General features: G+C 44.0%; 1 protein-coding gene across 5 annotated transcripts in view; it reads right to left on the minus strand.

Annotated features, from left to right (window-relative positions):
- Window positions 1-13,630: 13,630 nt before the first annotated feature.
- IKZF1 (IKAROS family zinc finger 1) overlaps window positions 13,631-16,138 on the minus strand; it is a 77,243-nt gene continuing 74,735 nt past the window's right edge. For all 5 annotated transcript variants that reach the window (XM_081885845.1, XM_081885846.1, XM_081885848.1 and 2 more), the window contains one exon: window positions 13,631-15,724. In XM_081885845.1, coding sequence (XP_081741971.1) covers window positions 15,018-15,724 — 707 coding nt within the window. In that variant the 3' untranslated portion in view covers window positions 13,631-15,017. The remainder of the gene's footprint in view (window positions 15,725-16,138) is intronic.

Here is a 16,138-nt window from a genome sequence, read left to right on the forward strand (position 1 = left end):
AGAAAGTATTTTATAATTACTTTATTATGAAATAGTAAGTAAACAGAAATATGAAAAATTATAAAATACTTTATTCAGTGCGCAACCTGGGCCTGTTTGGCTGAACACAAAGCTGATATTCTGGCTGGAATCGAAGAAAGACACACACGTAGCTCTTCGTCAACAGCTCTCAGTCTCTCTCTGTATAGAGTACAGAAGACTCTCAGCTTCAAAAAATCACCTTCCAAGTTGTGGAGGGAGAGCAGAACAATGACAGGGTGAAACTAGCAGCCTAATCCTCATAGCTCCCCTCCCCCCCCCCCAGCAATGTGTTTCCTAAATTTAAGGCTTGGTTAGGATTGCCATGTGAGACATTTTAAACAGGGGCAAGTACCTTCTCAACAGCTCCTTTGAATGGTAATCTTCAGAGATAAAGACCATCCTTTCAATATAAGAACTAAGAACCAGGGGGAAGAAGTTAGTATTTATTAACCAATGTGACATAAAGGCCTCAGTTTTGGGTTTGTGACATTACAAGCCGTCAACTTTTTACCGCATCAACACAACCAGAACAACAGAACCGGGTAGCACCGTTGAGTCCCAACAAATTTATGATGGCATCAGCTTTTGGCTGCCAGCCTGGAATTCCAAACAGCAGGTTACCGCTTTTCTCCTTCTCACCGCGGAGGGCTGACCTGCACGCCTTTGGAGCAGGAATTCAACAGATGGGTCCGCAGGGGCGGGATAATCATAATCAAACCGATACTGGCTGCACGTCGTTAATGCCCCAATCGCTCGCATGCACACACTGCAAAATTAAGACGGCGCTGTTAATCCTTGCCCAGAAGGTCGCAGGCATCCCGAGACCCTTCGCTTTTGCCCTTCAACCGGGTACCCTGAGCCTGACTGCGTGCAACCCCCCCCCCCAATTCAGTAACGCTCCCTCCCATGGACGGTTTTGCAGGCCGCTCCTACTCCGAGGCAAGTCCCAGCGACTTCCTTCCGAGAAAGTGCACTTCTTGCAGCCGGGTCCCAGGCCCAAGCTGGGCGGGCGAAACCCCGACAGATGCCGGCCTGAGGCGCACCTAACTCTGCCCCGCCGCAGGGTCGAGGCCTAGCCCTCCTCCAACTGCCCTGCTCCCTGTGCCCGTTTCCTCCGAGGTAAGTGGCTCCAGTGGAGCTGCCTCCCGCCGCACACGGACTGGGCGCCCCGGGAAGGCGCAGCGGCGCCCCGACCGCCCCTCTCCGCCTGCGCTCGCTCCTCAGCCGGGCCAGCGGAGCACCGCCTGCCCAGCGCCCGCCACCCAATCGCGCGTCCTGGCGGCGGGAGGAGGGGCGGCATCGGCGCCCGGAGCCTGTGAGCCGAGGCGATGTGGGCCGGGCCTAAGCGCTGCCTCTGCCGTCGTTGCTGCCGCTGCTGCCGCCGCCGCCATGATGCTTGTTTGCTTTCAATGAGTGTGCCCTCCCACGGCACACCAGGCAACGTCTCGCGGCACACTAGTGTGCCGCGGAACACCGGTTGGGAAACACTGTCCTAGAGGCCCAAGGCTTCCTCTCAATGTTGCCGTCAACCCCTTTTGTCACGTTATTGCCTCAGTGAGGCCCTGGCTTGGAAAGGAAGCTTCACCTCTATTTTCCACCGGCCTGGAAACTTCCATTTAGTGCTCCAAATATGAGCTAGATTCTGATATTCATTAATCACTTGGGTTTAGCAGGGGTTCCCTCCTCCCAAACTTATAACAATCTGAAATAATAATATTTTTCTACTGAAAAAGCAAACAGTGCTTATTATACTGGCAAAAAATAGAGACATACTGAATACATATCTACAAAATGACCACATTTTACAGAGTTGGTCCCTTTGGATCCAGTTATACCTCTGCAGGCATCACTGACTTTGAACCAAAGAACTGCAGGACTATTTTTACGCACACAGTGAAGTGTTGTCATTTCTCTCTGATGACCGTCCCATCCCATGTACACCCCACAAACCTCTTTTGAAATTCAGGGGTATAGAAGATCAGTTTGTAATATGGCACAGAGAGTATCTGCTGTTCAAAGCAGAAGTAAAGAATTGTATGGAGTAGTTCTTGGCTGAAACTAAAAGAACCTTAATGTGTAGTATTCTTTATTTCAGTATTTTTTACTTTTCCATAAAGGTATTTTGCTCATGGAGTAAAATATAATAATGGGTTGTTTGGAGTGAATTTGCCTTCTCAGATATTTGTTTCTTTCATTAACATTCAGGTAATATGAATATTTTCCCCATCATCCCGTAAAAGTCCAGAAATTGCTGAAAATTGATGGAAACATGATGGAGCAGAAGTGGCTGTCTAAAACACGTGTGTGTGCGCGCGCACACACACACACACACACACATCTCATAATTCCTATTAAAATGCCACCCCAAACAAAATATAACATAATTCCACAAAATATACACAATTGCAACGAAGTAGGGCATGACTGCAATTTAAGGCAAATGATGCAGATAAATCTACTTTAATGGATATGTTCAGTAGATGCAAAAATAAATACACCTTATTTATTGTTTTTGGCTGATTGAACTTAGTGATAAGAAATGCAGAACCCTCGTCCTGTCTTTAGTTCAGTTACATCAAATACATTCTCACCCACACTACCTTTCTCCTAAATTGTAGTAAATAATTTCTGCAGCCTTGGAAGGGTAAGCCTTCATCAGCAATTAAAGTTGTGGGAAATATTTTCATTTTCACCCTGGGTTTTCCATATCTGATTTAGCTTAAATTGTGCCAGCATATTTCAAAACCATCTGTATTTCCATTTAAAAGAACTCTACCACAGGGACCAAACACAGAACTTGATAGGATGATAATGGCCATTACTCTAATGATTAAAAAAACCCATTAAAATCTAAAAGGCAACAAGGACAATCTTAAAAAATGAATCTGAAACAGTAAAATTTGTTTCATCAAATTCAATTTAATGTTCATTTTTAAAAATACATTTTTCTGTTTTTATCAGTAAGGTAAAGGTAAAGGGACGCCTGACCATTAGGTCCAGTCATGACCGACTCTGGGGTTGCGGCGCTCATCTCGCTTTATTGGCCGAGGGAGCCGGCGTAGAGCTTCCGGGTCATGTGGCCAGCAGGACTAAGCTGCTTCTGGCGAACCAGAGCAGCGCACGGAAATGCCGTTTACCTTCCCGCCAGACGTGCTTTCAAACTGCTAGGTTGGCAGGAGCAGGGACTGAGCAACGGGAGCTCAACCCATCGCGGGGATTCTGATCGGCAAGTCCTAGGCTCTGTGGTTTAACCCACAGCGCCACCCACGTCCGATTAAAAGGTACTTCTGGGTAAATACAGTCACACCTCAGGTTACAGACGCTTCGGGTTGCACGATTTCGGATTGCACACCACGCCGAACCTGGAAGTACTGAAACAGGTTGCTTCTGGACTTAGTTGGTCTCTAAGGTGCTACTGGACATTTTATTTATTTATTATATATTTCGACTGTGTCAGACCAACATGGCTATCTACGGTACCTAAATCTGGAGCCTTTTTATGTACCACTGGAATACAAAATTCGGGGGCAACACAAACCATACACTTTATTTACACACACACACACACACAATCTGATTTGTTCCTATAGTTTATTGGTTTATTAGTAAAACTATAAATACACATAAAGGAAACCGTGATATCTAAGTTTAATTATTACCACATTTTCTTATTATTATCTTATTACTTTTTACCTTCAATATGGTTTTTAAAATGGCAGTCATAGATATCAATATAGATATACAGTGGCACCTCGGGTTAAGTACTTAATTCGTTCCGGAGGTCTGTACTTAACCTGAAACTGTTCTTAACCTGAAGCACCACTTTAGCTAATGGGGCCTCCTGCTGCCGCCGCGCCACCAGAGCACGATTTCTGTTCTCATCCTGAAGCAAAGTTCTTAACCAGAGGTACTATTTCTGGGTTAGCCGAGTCTGTAACCTGAAGCATATGTAACCCGAGGTACCACTGTAGATATATAGATACCTGGATGGATTAGATATGCATGTATTTTACTCTTGGTTTTTAATGCATTCTTTTCTCTTTTTTGGTTGGCCATCCATCCATCCAAGAGGTCAGATTGCTGCCCTCAGCAGCAGCAGCTAATCTTTAAGGTGCCACAACACTTCTCAGTGTTTTTCCTACAAGTAAGATATTCTGATGAGTTTAGGGAGAAGTCCATATATAATTATTTTCACTTTTGCTGTTCCAGTGTAGTGGTGGTAATAATAATAGTGATAATAATAAGAATTTGTCCTTAATGGCAGTATTGAAGGATCATTGTAAGAGTTTTGAATAGTCTGCCACCAGGTGGAGATATTTTCCCAAATAAATTTGTGCTGGCACTTAAATAAGTGTCCCTAAGAGAAAACACTTGCTTTTCTCCGTCTGTGTTCTAACATGAAAACAGAATCATAGAATCATAGAATTGAGCTGGTCATCAAGTCCAGAGCTGGAGGCGAGAGAGGGATGGAAATAACTGATATCCTTAAGTGTCTGTATAAGCAAACAGGAAGAACACTAAGGAAATTCAGAAGCAAAAATTATGTGACATAAACTGATGCAAGAATCCACAAGTCTTTCTAGTTCTTTTCTAGTTCTCTCCAGATTTTTTTTTTTTTAAATAACATTTTTATTGATTTCTAACAAATTGTAAATACAGCACAGAAGTTCCCCTATTCTCTTCCTTGCCCCTCCTGGAACAGATTTATGAAGCCCTGTCACAGCCTTGTTTGTGAACTCAGTGGATGCCAGTCATTGGATGGTTTGTTATAAAATCTTGTAAAAGGGCACTTTATTTCATAGAATCAGAGAATGCGCTGATAGAGCTACTGCTCACAAAGCTGATGGGATCATAGAAGAGCAGAGTTGGAAGGGATCTCGAGGGTCACCCAGTCCAACCCCCTGCAATGCAGGAATCTCAACTGACGCATCCAAGACAGATGGACAGCCAACCCTGGAGAGAGACCTTTTTAATGTTTGATGTCTCACTGTGTTTCTATATTTTGTTGGAAGCTGCCCAGATTGGCTGGGGCAACATGGTCAGATGGGTAGGGTACAAATAATAATAATAATAATAATAATAATAATAATAATAATAATAATAATATGATGATGATGATGATGATGATGATGATGATGAAGAAGAAGAAAAACCTCCAAGGAAGGAGAGTCCACCACCTTCTAATGGAGTTCCACTGCTGAACAGCTCTTGCCATCAGAAAGCTCTTCCTGATGTTTAGTCAGAATCTTCTTCTTGTTCTTCTTGTTGTTTATTAAATTTGTATCCTCTCCTTTACCCGCAGGCCTCAAGGTTACAACATAAAATCACAATATAAAAACATAAAATACATAATAAAAATAAATAGAAAAACCACCTACAAACCAACAAACGGGGAGCCACTGCAGTTTTCTCTCTGACCTCTTGAGGAGCACACGGAGAAGGAACTCAGAAGATGATCTCAGGGTCCAGGGCAGTTCATATGGAAAGAGGCGGTCCTTGAGGTGTTGCGTTCCTGAGCTGTTTATATGAGCTATAAAGCCTTATAGGTCAAACCCAGCACTCTGAATTGGGCCCAGAAACTGGTGAGCAACCTGGCCGGTGAATTCTGCACTAGCAGTGTGCATAAAATTAGGGCTGCCATACATCTAGGAATTCCCACACATGTCCTCTTTTGGGGGTCTTACCTACCCATCTGGGAGAATTTTACATTTTAAAGCAAATGTCCTGAATTTGGGTTAAAAAATAAAATAAAATAAAATAACAAAATTGTGTGCAAGTGGTTCTGGCTCTGGTGTGGATGGTTTGGTCTCAGCAACGGTGGCAGAGGGGTTCAACAACTTTTTGTGTCCAGATTTTTACCTCTTGAAATATGTATTAGTTTAAGGGAAATTGCTTGCACAAACTGCATACAAAAATGTGGTTATTAGGAGAAATTCAAATGGATGAATTTGCTTATGGATTTTTTTTTTAAGTTAATTGTTGCAGAAATGTAGCGAACTGAATTTAAAATAGGAAAAGTAAGAAACAGAGAGAACCAAAACTGACATATCCAGCCAGCCAGCCGCCCTGGGTCCTACTTACTTTCAGAAAGGCATCCTTTCCAGATTGTCCTTCTTTTGAGGTTTCTAGAAAGGTCACCAATAGTTAATCTATTTATCCCAAATTAGACATACTTTGAAAACTTACAAACCAGGTTGTTTTGTTTTGTTTTGTGTGAGAGTGAGAGGATTCATGGAACATTTCTTTAATTTTAAAGGAAATTAGGCAAGCAGTTTTAAAAGAAGCAGTAGCAAAGGGGAAAGTGGTAGGCTATTTTTTTCCTATCCTCTTGCTGTTTTTTCTCCAAATCCTGCAGAACCTGACAGGCAGGGTATAGCAAGTTCTTCCCTATTTTCTGGAAATCCCACCTCCTTCCCCGCAGCTTATCTTGGGTTTCTTTTCTCTTTTTTTGCCTATCAGCATTTGTACAAATTACTTCTTCCTTATTTGTTCTGTTGCAAGTTAGTAGTCTTAACCAAATCCAGTGCTTTGGAGTTATTTCCTCAGAAAGCACAGTATTTATTTGGATTTTCAAAAGATGTTGAAGTGAACACTAAGATCTTTGAACAGGCCCGTAAAGGGGGGGGGGCAGCCGGGTACCCCTGCCCCGGTCTTCAGAGGGCTAAGCTGGCCTGTGGGGGGACTGGCCAGGGACCAGTGGCTTTGGGGTTTGAGTTTATAAATTTATTCTAACAAGACTCCCACCCCGGGCTTCAAATATGCTCTGCACCAGCCTGAATCTGAATGAAAAAATTAGAGAGACTATTTCTCCATGTCCAGGTGTAACTGAAGTAACGCTTTAGTATTTAAGTGGTATACGTTGGCACCATTCATTGGAGCCCTACAGGGACGTAACATTTGCACGTTATAAAATAAGAGTGGAAAAGGAGGGAGACCCGCGAAAGTAGCCAGCCAGGGCCTCACATGCCCCAAATTGTACAACAGGCTCACATTGTCCCATTTGCTGCCAACTGCAGCCTCAATTGGAATCTTCCTTTTAAATGTTATCAATCAATGTCTGCTGTTTTGCAAATTGGTTTCCACAGGAAAAGCAAGAGGATACAGTAATCAGAATTGGCATATGTTTCACAAATGCTAGCTTGTTAGCACCACTGGATAGTTCAGTTGGTTAGAGCAGGGCGCTGAGAATGCCAAGGTTGCAGGTTTGATCCCCGTATGGGACAGGTGGATATTCCCACATTGCCAGGGGTTGGACTAGATGACCCCCAGGGTCTCTTCCAACTCTGTGATTCTACTGTTTGCATTTCTATATCACTAGGTGAAATGAAAATGTGTCATTAATTTGCAATAGCATGCACTTCTGATTTCAAAATCCCTTTGTATCAATGCCCTTCTAGACTTGCGCTGCAATCCTATCCCCTGATCCGGGGTGCTAGAGCAGTACAGGCCTATCAGAGCCACGGCAGAGGCCTTGCTATGCCCACTGCCAGTGGGGGTGCTTGAAAAAGCGGCTGCCAACCATGTCTCCCCCAGCGGGAGCCCATAGGGCCCTGAAGTAGGGGGTGAAAAGGTGGGGCAGGGCCAGCCATTCATGCCCTGGATTCATGCCCTCCAGGTGGTCCTGGAGCTGGGCCCTCAGGGGTGCCAACTTTAAAAATATCCAGGGGGACAGGTAAGCCTCACCACACATAATTGATCACAAGAAGCGGTGCATGCACACCATTTGAATTACACTGCCCATCAACTTTGGGGGACCCTGGCCCCCTCAGTTTTATGGAGGCCGTGTGAAGGGAGCTTGGCCCCTAGGACTTGGCTCCTATGGGCCCAACCCAGGTCCTTCTGTTGCACCATCCCAGAAACAGGGGCAGGTGGATACAGGGGAGGGAAACTCCCCACGTCCCCCTCTGGCCAGCAGGAACCTGCAGAGCTTCTGATGCAGAGCAAGAATTGCTGCCCAGTGCCTCTCAGGATTCCTCTGCCTGCTTAAAACGTTTCACTGCTGGTGCGGCAATCTTTTAAATTGGACGCTGTTCCTAGTGAGAAATTTATTCCCCCGTGGCTTGACCAATTTCAACCACATGAGAATATTCTATCTTTGGGGGGAGAGGGCTAAAGTGAAAAGATAAGCAATTGTGTGGGGAACGGCCAAGGCTTCCTACTTGCTCTTTCGAAGGGGGAACCGGGCCGGTGCCTGGTATGTGCAAGGCCTCCGCAACACTTGTGAAAACACATCCAAGTAGGGGTGCCTGACCTGTGGCTCTCCATCTATTGTGGGACGACAACTCCCATTATCCCTAGACATTGGTCCTGCTGGGAGGTAGAATTCAACAACATCTGGAGAGTTGCTGCGCAGGTTAACCCCTCCTGCCCTAAAGGAAAGCAGGAATAACTTTTCAAGGGGAAAAGGTGGCTCTCTTCTTGAATTCCATGGGTTCTGGGCAGGATAGCCACCCCAGTGCGCAGAGAGGCAGTCTTCAGGCCACTGCTGCTACATATGAGACTTTAATTTCCCACCCAATTTTCCGCTACTGTACATCTTTCTTGCATTTTCTACACTTCCAGTACATTTCTTCTGCTTTGAATAGCCAAAATATTATCCAGTCATCTAAGAGCTAGGCCATAAAACCTAATAGAGGTGTTATAGTCTCTCTCTCTCGCCCCCACCCCATAATTTCAAGTTCCCCAGGCTATAGATTTACGATGGCTTTCCCCAAGTAATTCTTAGGTCTGAACATTTGTGAGAGGGGCTATGAATTTATCACTAATCATTCTCAGCAATCAACACCCCACCCCAAAACTACCATTTCCAATTAGACAGGCATCTAATATATACCTGTAGGGCAGCTCTGCCCTCTTAGCTGCCTGTTACATGTAGCACAGGTCTAAAAATAGGACTGCTTAAAAAACAAAGGAACAAACAAATGCTCCTGAACCTTTACTATCTGTTTGCCACGAAGATACTCAGCAGCTGAAGTTTTCCCACAACCTCTGTAACAAAAAAAGGTTTATTTTGCCCAAATTCCATATGCCAGACTGCTGTTACAAGAGACACCCGCAAAAAAGGCTTGCAGCTGCACTGAAGAGGGGCAGAGCATGCTGGGGAGGCATCTTGACCCCTCCTGTGTCCTTGCTCCCTCTTGCCCACTTTGCTAAAGACGGCAGGTGAATGACGCTTCTCTCTGGTTGAATTTTAGTTTCCCCACTGCTGGGATGCTTGTTCTCCTGACTGAGGGCAGTTCATATTTGCAAGCAGTAGATTCCCTAAACCTAGTTCGCTTTAGGTAGGTTGAAAATGAAAATTCAATCTGGCCAGACTCAGAGACTGGAAAACAAGAAGTGAAAAGCGTTGACTGCACCCAGATCCATGCAGAGCATTTCAAGGGGGTAGTTTTGATACCAATTTATCCCTGTTATGCAAATTTCCTCCCCAAGCGGCTGGTTCCCAGTTATGCGTGGGGAGAAGCAGACCCCACATCTGCTTCCCGTTTTGCCATTTCAGAGACTAACCATCTGCTGGGCCTCATCCCGAACAGGCTGCCCTAGGCTGATTAACTTCCTCACCCGGCCAGCCCAGGCCTGTCATCTGCTGTGAGGTGGTTTTTCTCTCTCCCCTTTTTCTTTTTCTGAGCTGCTTGCAAACCAGAACCTTCACTTTTCTCCCAAGGGACAGGAAGGTGTTGGTTTGTGAGATTTGCAGCAGGAACAACTCTGGCGGCTGCCTGCTGCCACCCATGAGCCTTAAAGTATGGCTGGGAAAGATAAACGTTCAGGGCACCTCCCAGAGCTTCCAGGAGTTTCTAGGACTCCGAGATCCTGAGAAGAGGAACCTGCCTTTGCATCACGATTTTATTTGACTGTTTCTAATAGTTTTATGTGCCTGCTGTGTGGCGGTGGGGGCAGCAAAGAAGCTTTTTCTCTCTGCCATCTTTGTGCCCATGCAGTGGCTTGCCTTACAAGAGGTCTTCCAGGTGGGAAATGGACCGACAAGGTCCACCCTGGGGCAGAGACAGCAGGCCTCTCAGAGGAGCAGCTTGAGGGCAAAGTCACTGGTGTCTGAGCTGCCCAGTTGAGGCAGATCTGGTGAAGCCCAATCCATCTCGGTTCATCTTTGGTAGGCAGCACTTGCTTATTTCCCTTGACCTCTCTACAACTTTCAGTAGCCTTGACCAGCTTCCTCCTGGGGTGTTTCTGTGGACTGGGAGTGGCAGATCTGGCCTCCAAGAAGCGTGCCACAGTGGATGTTGCCCCTGTGGCGATGGCAGTGCGCAATACATTCCTTGGAGGCCAAATCTGCTATCTGCATGGATCACCTTACCTTACCTTATGAGTGGGCCGGCCCTGCCTCTGAGGCAAGGTGGGGCCACATTATAATGATGCTGAAGACATGGCGCTGGCTCCCAGTGAGCTGCTGGACCCTCTTCCAGGTGCTGGGACTAGAGCACAAATGCCCTTAAGGCCAAAGTCCTTTAAGGAGTGTCTCTTCCCCTTCCCCCAGCATTGCCCATGTCAAGGCTTTAAAATCTCTAATGTGATTGGTTAACTGATCAGAGATGTGTAATCAACTTTTAACGATTTGATTTGTAAGGTGAGCCTCAGCAGAGGATTTCACGCATTTGGCCGTGGGACCGAGTGTGCGTGTAAAGCGTCTTGCACAAGAGACAGTATTCTTTGGCCACTGCCATTGCTCAAACTCCCTGCATGTCTGGTTTTTTAATCACAGCTGTGGTCTACAGAAAGCTACTAACTACAGTGTTACATAACGCTACACAGCAACGCTGAAGACAAACCTTTAGCAAGATGCTTAAAATTTTGATTTTCAAAGAGTAATGACTTAATAAAGCTACTGTGAATGTAAACACTGATGAATTTTTGCACATTGCCTCACTATTAGCCATGCAGTCAGACGCAGAAGCTTCTACATTTTGTGGTGACTCAGCATTTAAGAGGAGCACTTTGCACATGCTCAGAATCTTGGCTCAAACAAAACAAGGAATGTAGGGAAACAGGACTGATCATAAAATCCTGGTACCCTGAAGCCGAATTGACCCCAGCAGTCAGCTGACTTTATGTCTGGCTTTATGCTCCCCAAAGGAATGTGTCAAAATCATATAGTGGAACCTTGCTAGACTGTACCACTTCAGACTGCACATACTGGTCATATCTGAACAAAACAAAATGCTACACATAGAAATCTAGCATATAAAGGGGGAAAATATGCTAGCTTTCTATAAGAGCTTTTTTTCATATGCCATCCCTGCCTCCAGCTGAATACATAGGGATGGCAGAGAAATTTGAGTCAGTTTGCATTTAAAGGCAAACCTACCCAATGTGCACTTTCTGAAACCATATGCGAACCCAAACACAGCCAGCCTGCAAAATTCACATGTGTCCAATAAAATGCATATATTAGAGTGGAGTGTGCATGAAAATGCATATATTAGTGAAAATAAAATGCATTTTGTTTTTGCTAAAACGTGCATATTAGGCAAAATTCACACTAAAAATATAAGCTTCCAAGAGGACTTAAAAAATATTATTGGCTAGAAGCTGATGTGAAAATGTGGTTTGCTTCTTGTTGAACCCAGCAGCAAAATTGCTGGCGGTTGCTGGCCTTTGAATAGTCTCTCTTAATTGCCTCTAAATGTCAGTTCCAGCTCCCTGACGAGGGGAGGTTGCCATTGTAGGTTTCTTCCTTCCATAAAGGTGCTCTTTGGTGGGTTGAAGCTGCAAGGATGAAGGTTGCAAGGAGCAGTGAGAGCAGCCGGGCTGGATCAGGCCAGAGGCTGGCCTAGCTCAGCACGCTGTAAATGCAAGGATCCACCACAGCCCCAACAGGCCCCACTTTCTCTTTCCTAGAATAAATATTCCAAGTATCCCATGTTTACAAAAGGAAATGTCTGTGTCTTCAGACAAAACTTTACTAACATTCAGATTTTTTTTATGAAATTTGCTTCATTTTGTTTTAAATACATTGCTCCGAAAAGATAACTGCAATTACAATATAAATCCACAACAAAAAATGTGTTAAGTACAAGTACAAACAGCCAAAGCCAAAGTAGGGACATTGTGCGATTTTTGAAAAGCATTTTTTGATCTGCTGTTATTTACAGATGTGAGGCAATCTATTATAACAAACATCAATGTGAACTAAGCCACCCACTTTTCTGAGAGTATAAGTAATCCAGAATAAAATAAGTCCAGTTTTTCAAAACCATACATTTTAAAAAAAGAAATTACCAGGACATTTTCATTTTCAAACAAAACAACGACATTATGGGTTTGGTGTGTGTGGAGGGGTGAGGCTGGAGGAGGCAGAAGTGACACTTCAGACAGCAGGTCACAAATTCTGATAAAGGGTAGCTTACTAATATGCTAACTCACTAAACTGTATTTGCTTTCAGTACCTATGTACTTAGTTGCAATCAGTGTTTTTTCCCTAGAAAAATAGGTGCCAGTACAGTGGTACCTCGGGTTAAGTACTTAATTCATTCCGGAGGTCTGTTCTTAACCTGAAACTATTCTTAACCTGAAGCACCACTTTAGCTAATGGGGCCTCCTGCTGCTGCCGCGCCGCCATCGCGTGATTTCTGTTCTCATCCTGAAGCAAAGTTCTTAACCCAAGGTACTATTTCTGGGTCTGTAACCTGAAGCGTATGTAACCTGAAGTATGTAAGTGTATGTAGGTACCACTGTACTCACCATGAAGTTGTTACAGTAAGTGCCACACTTTTTAACAACACCCCCTCCCAAACAAAAGAGATGTTGATACTGCGTACTCAAGCACCCCCTGAAAAAAAAGCACTGGTTGCAACATAAATAGAAAAACCTAGAACCAGAAACACACCGGCACTGATAACGTATTAATTAATATTAATTAATATCTGTTTAAGTACAGCTATGATACATATGAACACAGAACTTGGTATGCATGGATGTTAAAAATGGCATGAAGCAGCACAAATTCTCATATATAGAGCAGCACTGCACTGCACCAAACGTGTGCCCATTGAGTTCAGTGGCAGGAGCGCAGCTGCACAGCCAAAGGAATGTGGACATGGATCTGTTTCCTCCATTGAAATGAACAGAGTAATCCTTGCAGATAGGGGAGAGCTGTGTGTACAGCGCACAAAACTGCCTGTGCTGATAAAAAAATGGCTGAATAAGACTGATAATGTTTTGCAACTGACCCAACCAGAAATTGTAACTATAAAGGTCTTATTCTCCTCAGTTATAAAGGTGACATCGAGCGCTGCTCTAAAATAGGTTTCTAGTCACAGCTGGGAATGAAGGAATGGGGTGGATCAGTGATGGCTTTGTGCCGTTGTGCAGCATCCCCGCTGAGGTTTCTTCACACATTACTTTTTTTCAGTGCATTCTTAAAGAAAGGTTGCATGTTAAAATACCATGTGTGTGTAAAACAGCTCCCTCTGGTTTGTTGCTGAGTCCTGTGTGCAAGACCCCTTCAGCAAGCGTGGGGCAGCGCTGAGATACACAGGAAATGAAAGACACTTTCCAGTGTGAAATAGGCAAAGTGTGGGTTCTGCAGATGCAGTTTAACTGTGGGATTTAAAACACTACCCCCGCCATAATTAATAAGACCAAAAACAAACCCCGTGCACTTTCATTTTTAATAGAAGCTTCATTAAAAAGAAGATTCAGCTTATGATTTAAAAGTGTCTTGCCAAGGCAGACAAGAAGTTAATTAATTATGTGCTAAATCCACCAACAGAAACTGTGCAATGTGTTGGAGTGTGTGTGTTACACAAAGACATCTAATGTGTTTGAAACAGCCTTGCACAGTTGTTTTTACATATACAACTTTTGTCTTTAACTTACCACCTTATTTACTCCATCATTTCTAAGCCTAAACCTGACAACAGCAGTATTTGTCATGTGGAAGTTGCACTTCAAAGACTGACTCCTGCAAAATAGCCCTATCCCAATGATCCCTTTCTAGATCCACAGTAGACTGCACAGGTGTGGCGATTCCCCCCCACACCTTAAAAATAGGGAAACTGCTCCCCCTCATTCACATTCACAGCATTAGAAATTGCTTTATAATCTCAGCAAGTAGTTTGTGATAGAGGACAGGCTCCTACATACAACCCGGTGAGCCTATACAAAGGACCTTTCCCTCAGTACTTCTTTAGACTGAGTTTCCAACTGACTTAATTTGGATCTGGATAAGAATTGGGTTGAACTTTTGCTGGATCTTACACATAATCCCCTGGGTTTACATAGTCATTTACATAGTCTGGGTTTGACCAGAGCAGTCCATTTTCCCATAAAATGATGCAAAGGCTGCAACTCAGATTTTTCTGAGACCGTTTAGAATACCCCACAAAATAGCACTCCTAACAAGCACAGCAGCAGCAGCCATGCTCTCCACCCATGTGGTTCGAGGCAATGCTGCCAGGATTCTTCTGGACACGCTCCGTTCCAAAACTAAGGACATTCTGAATAATCTACAACGATGACACCTGTGCTGTTCAGCTTTTGGAGATCATGGCTCAAACGAATTCTGCTTGAGAGGTGATTCAATACGGCTGGGACCACCCAAAAAACCTAAGAGCTTTTTAAACCTACTCTAAATGTGGATTATTGCTGTTGATTAGTGAATGTACCAAATCATTATAGGAAATCGTAATTTATGTATGGTGTAAGAAGTGTATTTTCAGAGTGTCACCACAGAAAAAGATAACATTAATTTTGTTTTTCTAGTTTCCAACCAAAACTGTGCACACTCATACCCAAATAAAGGCCTTTGATGAAAGAAAAGAGCCGGGGGGGGGGCGGTGCTAGCAAGAATGGGTTTCTTCTACCTAACTACAAAAACTCCTACTTTACTATATTTGGGTGACTTATATTTGCAATAAAAACATCAATATTAAGAGTAGAAAACTGAATTGTGCATGCATGCTATGAGAAGAGTTCATTTCCAGGGACCTGGCCTTCTGCTTTTCACAGAGCTCCAGACAATTTCTATACAAGTAGCTTTAACTCATGTGGTAGCGGTGTTCTCCTCGGGTGATGTGGGAGGAGAACTCGTACCTGTCCTGGCTGTGGTAGCCACACATGTTACACTCAAAAGGATCGCGGAAGCCATGGCAGCCCATATGGATGGTGTACATTACATGGTCCAAGAACAGGACCCGACAATGTTCACATCTGTAAACTTTCACTTGCTCTCCATTGCCATTTATTACTTTGAGGGCATCTTGGGAGCTGTCACTGTTTGCCCTTAGGAGGTCATATGGCCGGTGTTCTTCCTTTATCGAGAGGCCGTTCCGTGCATGGGGTGCTATGTGATTTGTTAGGTAAATTAAGCCGCTGCGTTCTTCGTTATTGCTTTCCGTATCAGTGGAGTCTTGACTGTTGAGGGGTGAAGGGTCCCTTTCTGAAGAAATGGATTTGGCTTTAGAAAGTAGTAGCAAGTTTTCCACCGCGCTGTCCTGAGCGGCGTGATTGGATCGGGCCAGGTTGGTCTCCCCAAGGGACTTATGAAGCTGATACATGGGGCTGATGACAGGCACTACTTCGGAGCCTCCTGGGGGGGTCTGCACCAGCGGGCGCAAGGACTCTGCCCCCAGGTAGCTGATGGCATTGTTAATAGCCTGGTCTATGACATGGGTCTGCATCATATCATTCTCCTTCTCAAAATTGGTGGTTGCATCATAAGGAACATCAGATGCACATTTTTCACCTGCAATCCAAAATAGTCATAAATTAGGCTTGGGATTGAAATGCCTTTGAAACATCTCCATTAATCAGACCTGAGCGTGGCATTGCAGAACACAAGACAAATCAACACAGAGAGATATCACAGCTTTCAGGCCCTGCTGCTATCTTTTTGCTATTATGAGAAAATATGTAGAGATGTAAATATTTTGTAATGGAAATTGGTATGTGGTATGCAATTCAACAATGTAATTGCCTTATGCTTTTAACTGTATTTATCCTGTTTCATGATTGGAAGCCATTGTTGGAAGATCACTGTTGGTCAAAAAAGTAGTCTAGATATTTAAAGATAAATGCTATATTGATTATTCCTAGATCTAATGGCATGAAACTGGTGTCTTAAATGAACTAAGTCGCCATTTTTATCATTTAAGTAGCA

The sequence above is a fragment of the Podarcis melisellensis genome (genome assembly GCF_964234715.1).
Source record: "Podarcis melisellensis genome assembly, chromosome: 13".
NCBI classification, from domain to species: Eukaryota; Metazoa; Chordata; class Lepidosauria; order Squamata; family Lacertidae; genus Podarcis; species Podarcis melisellensis.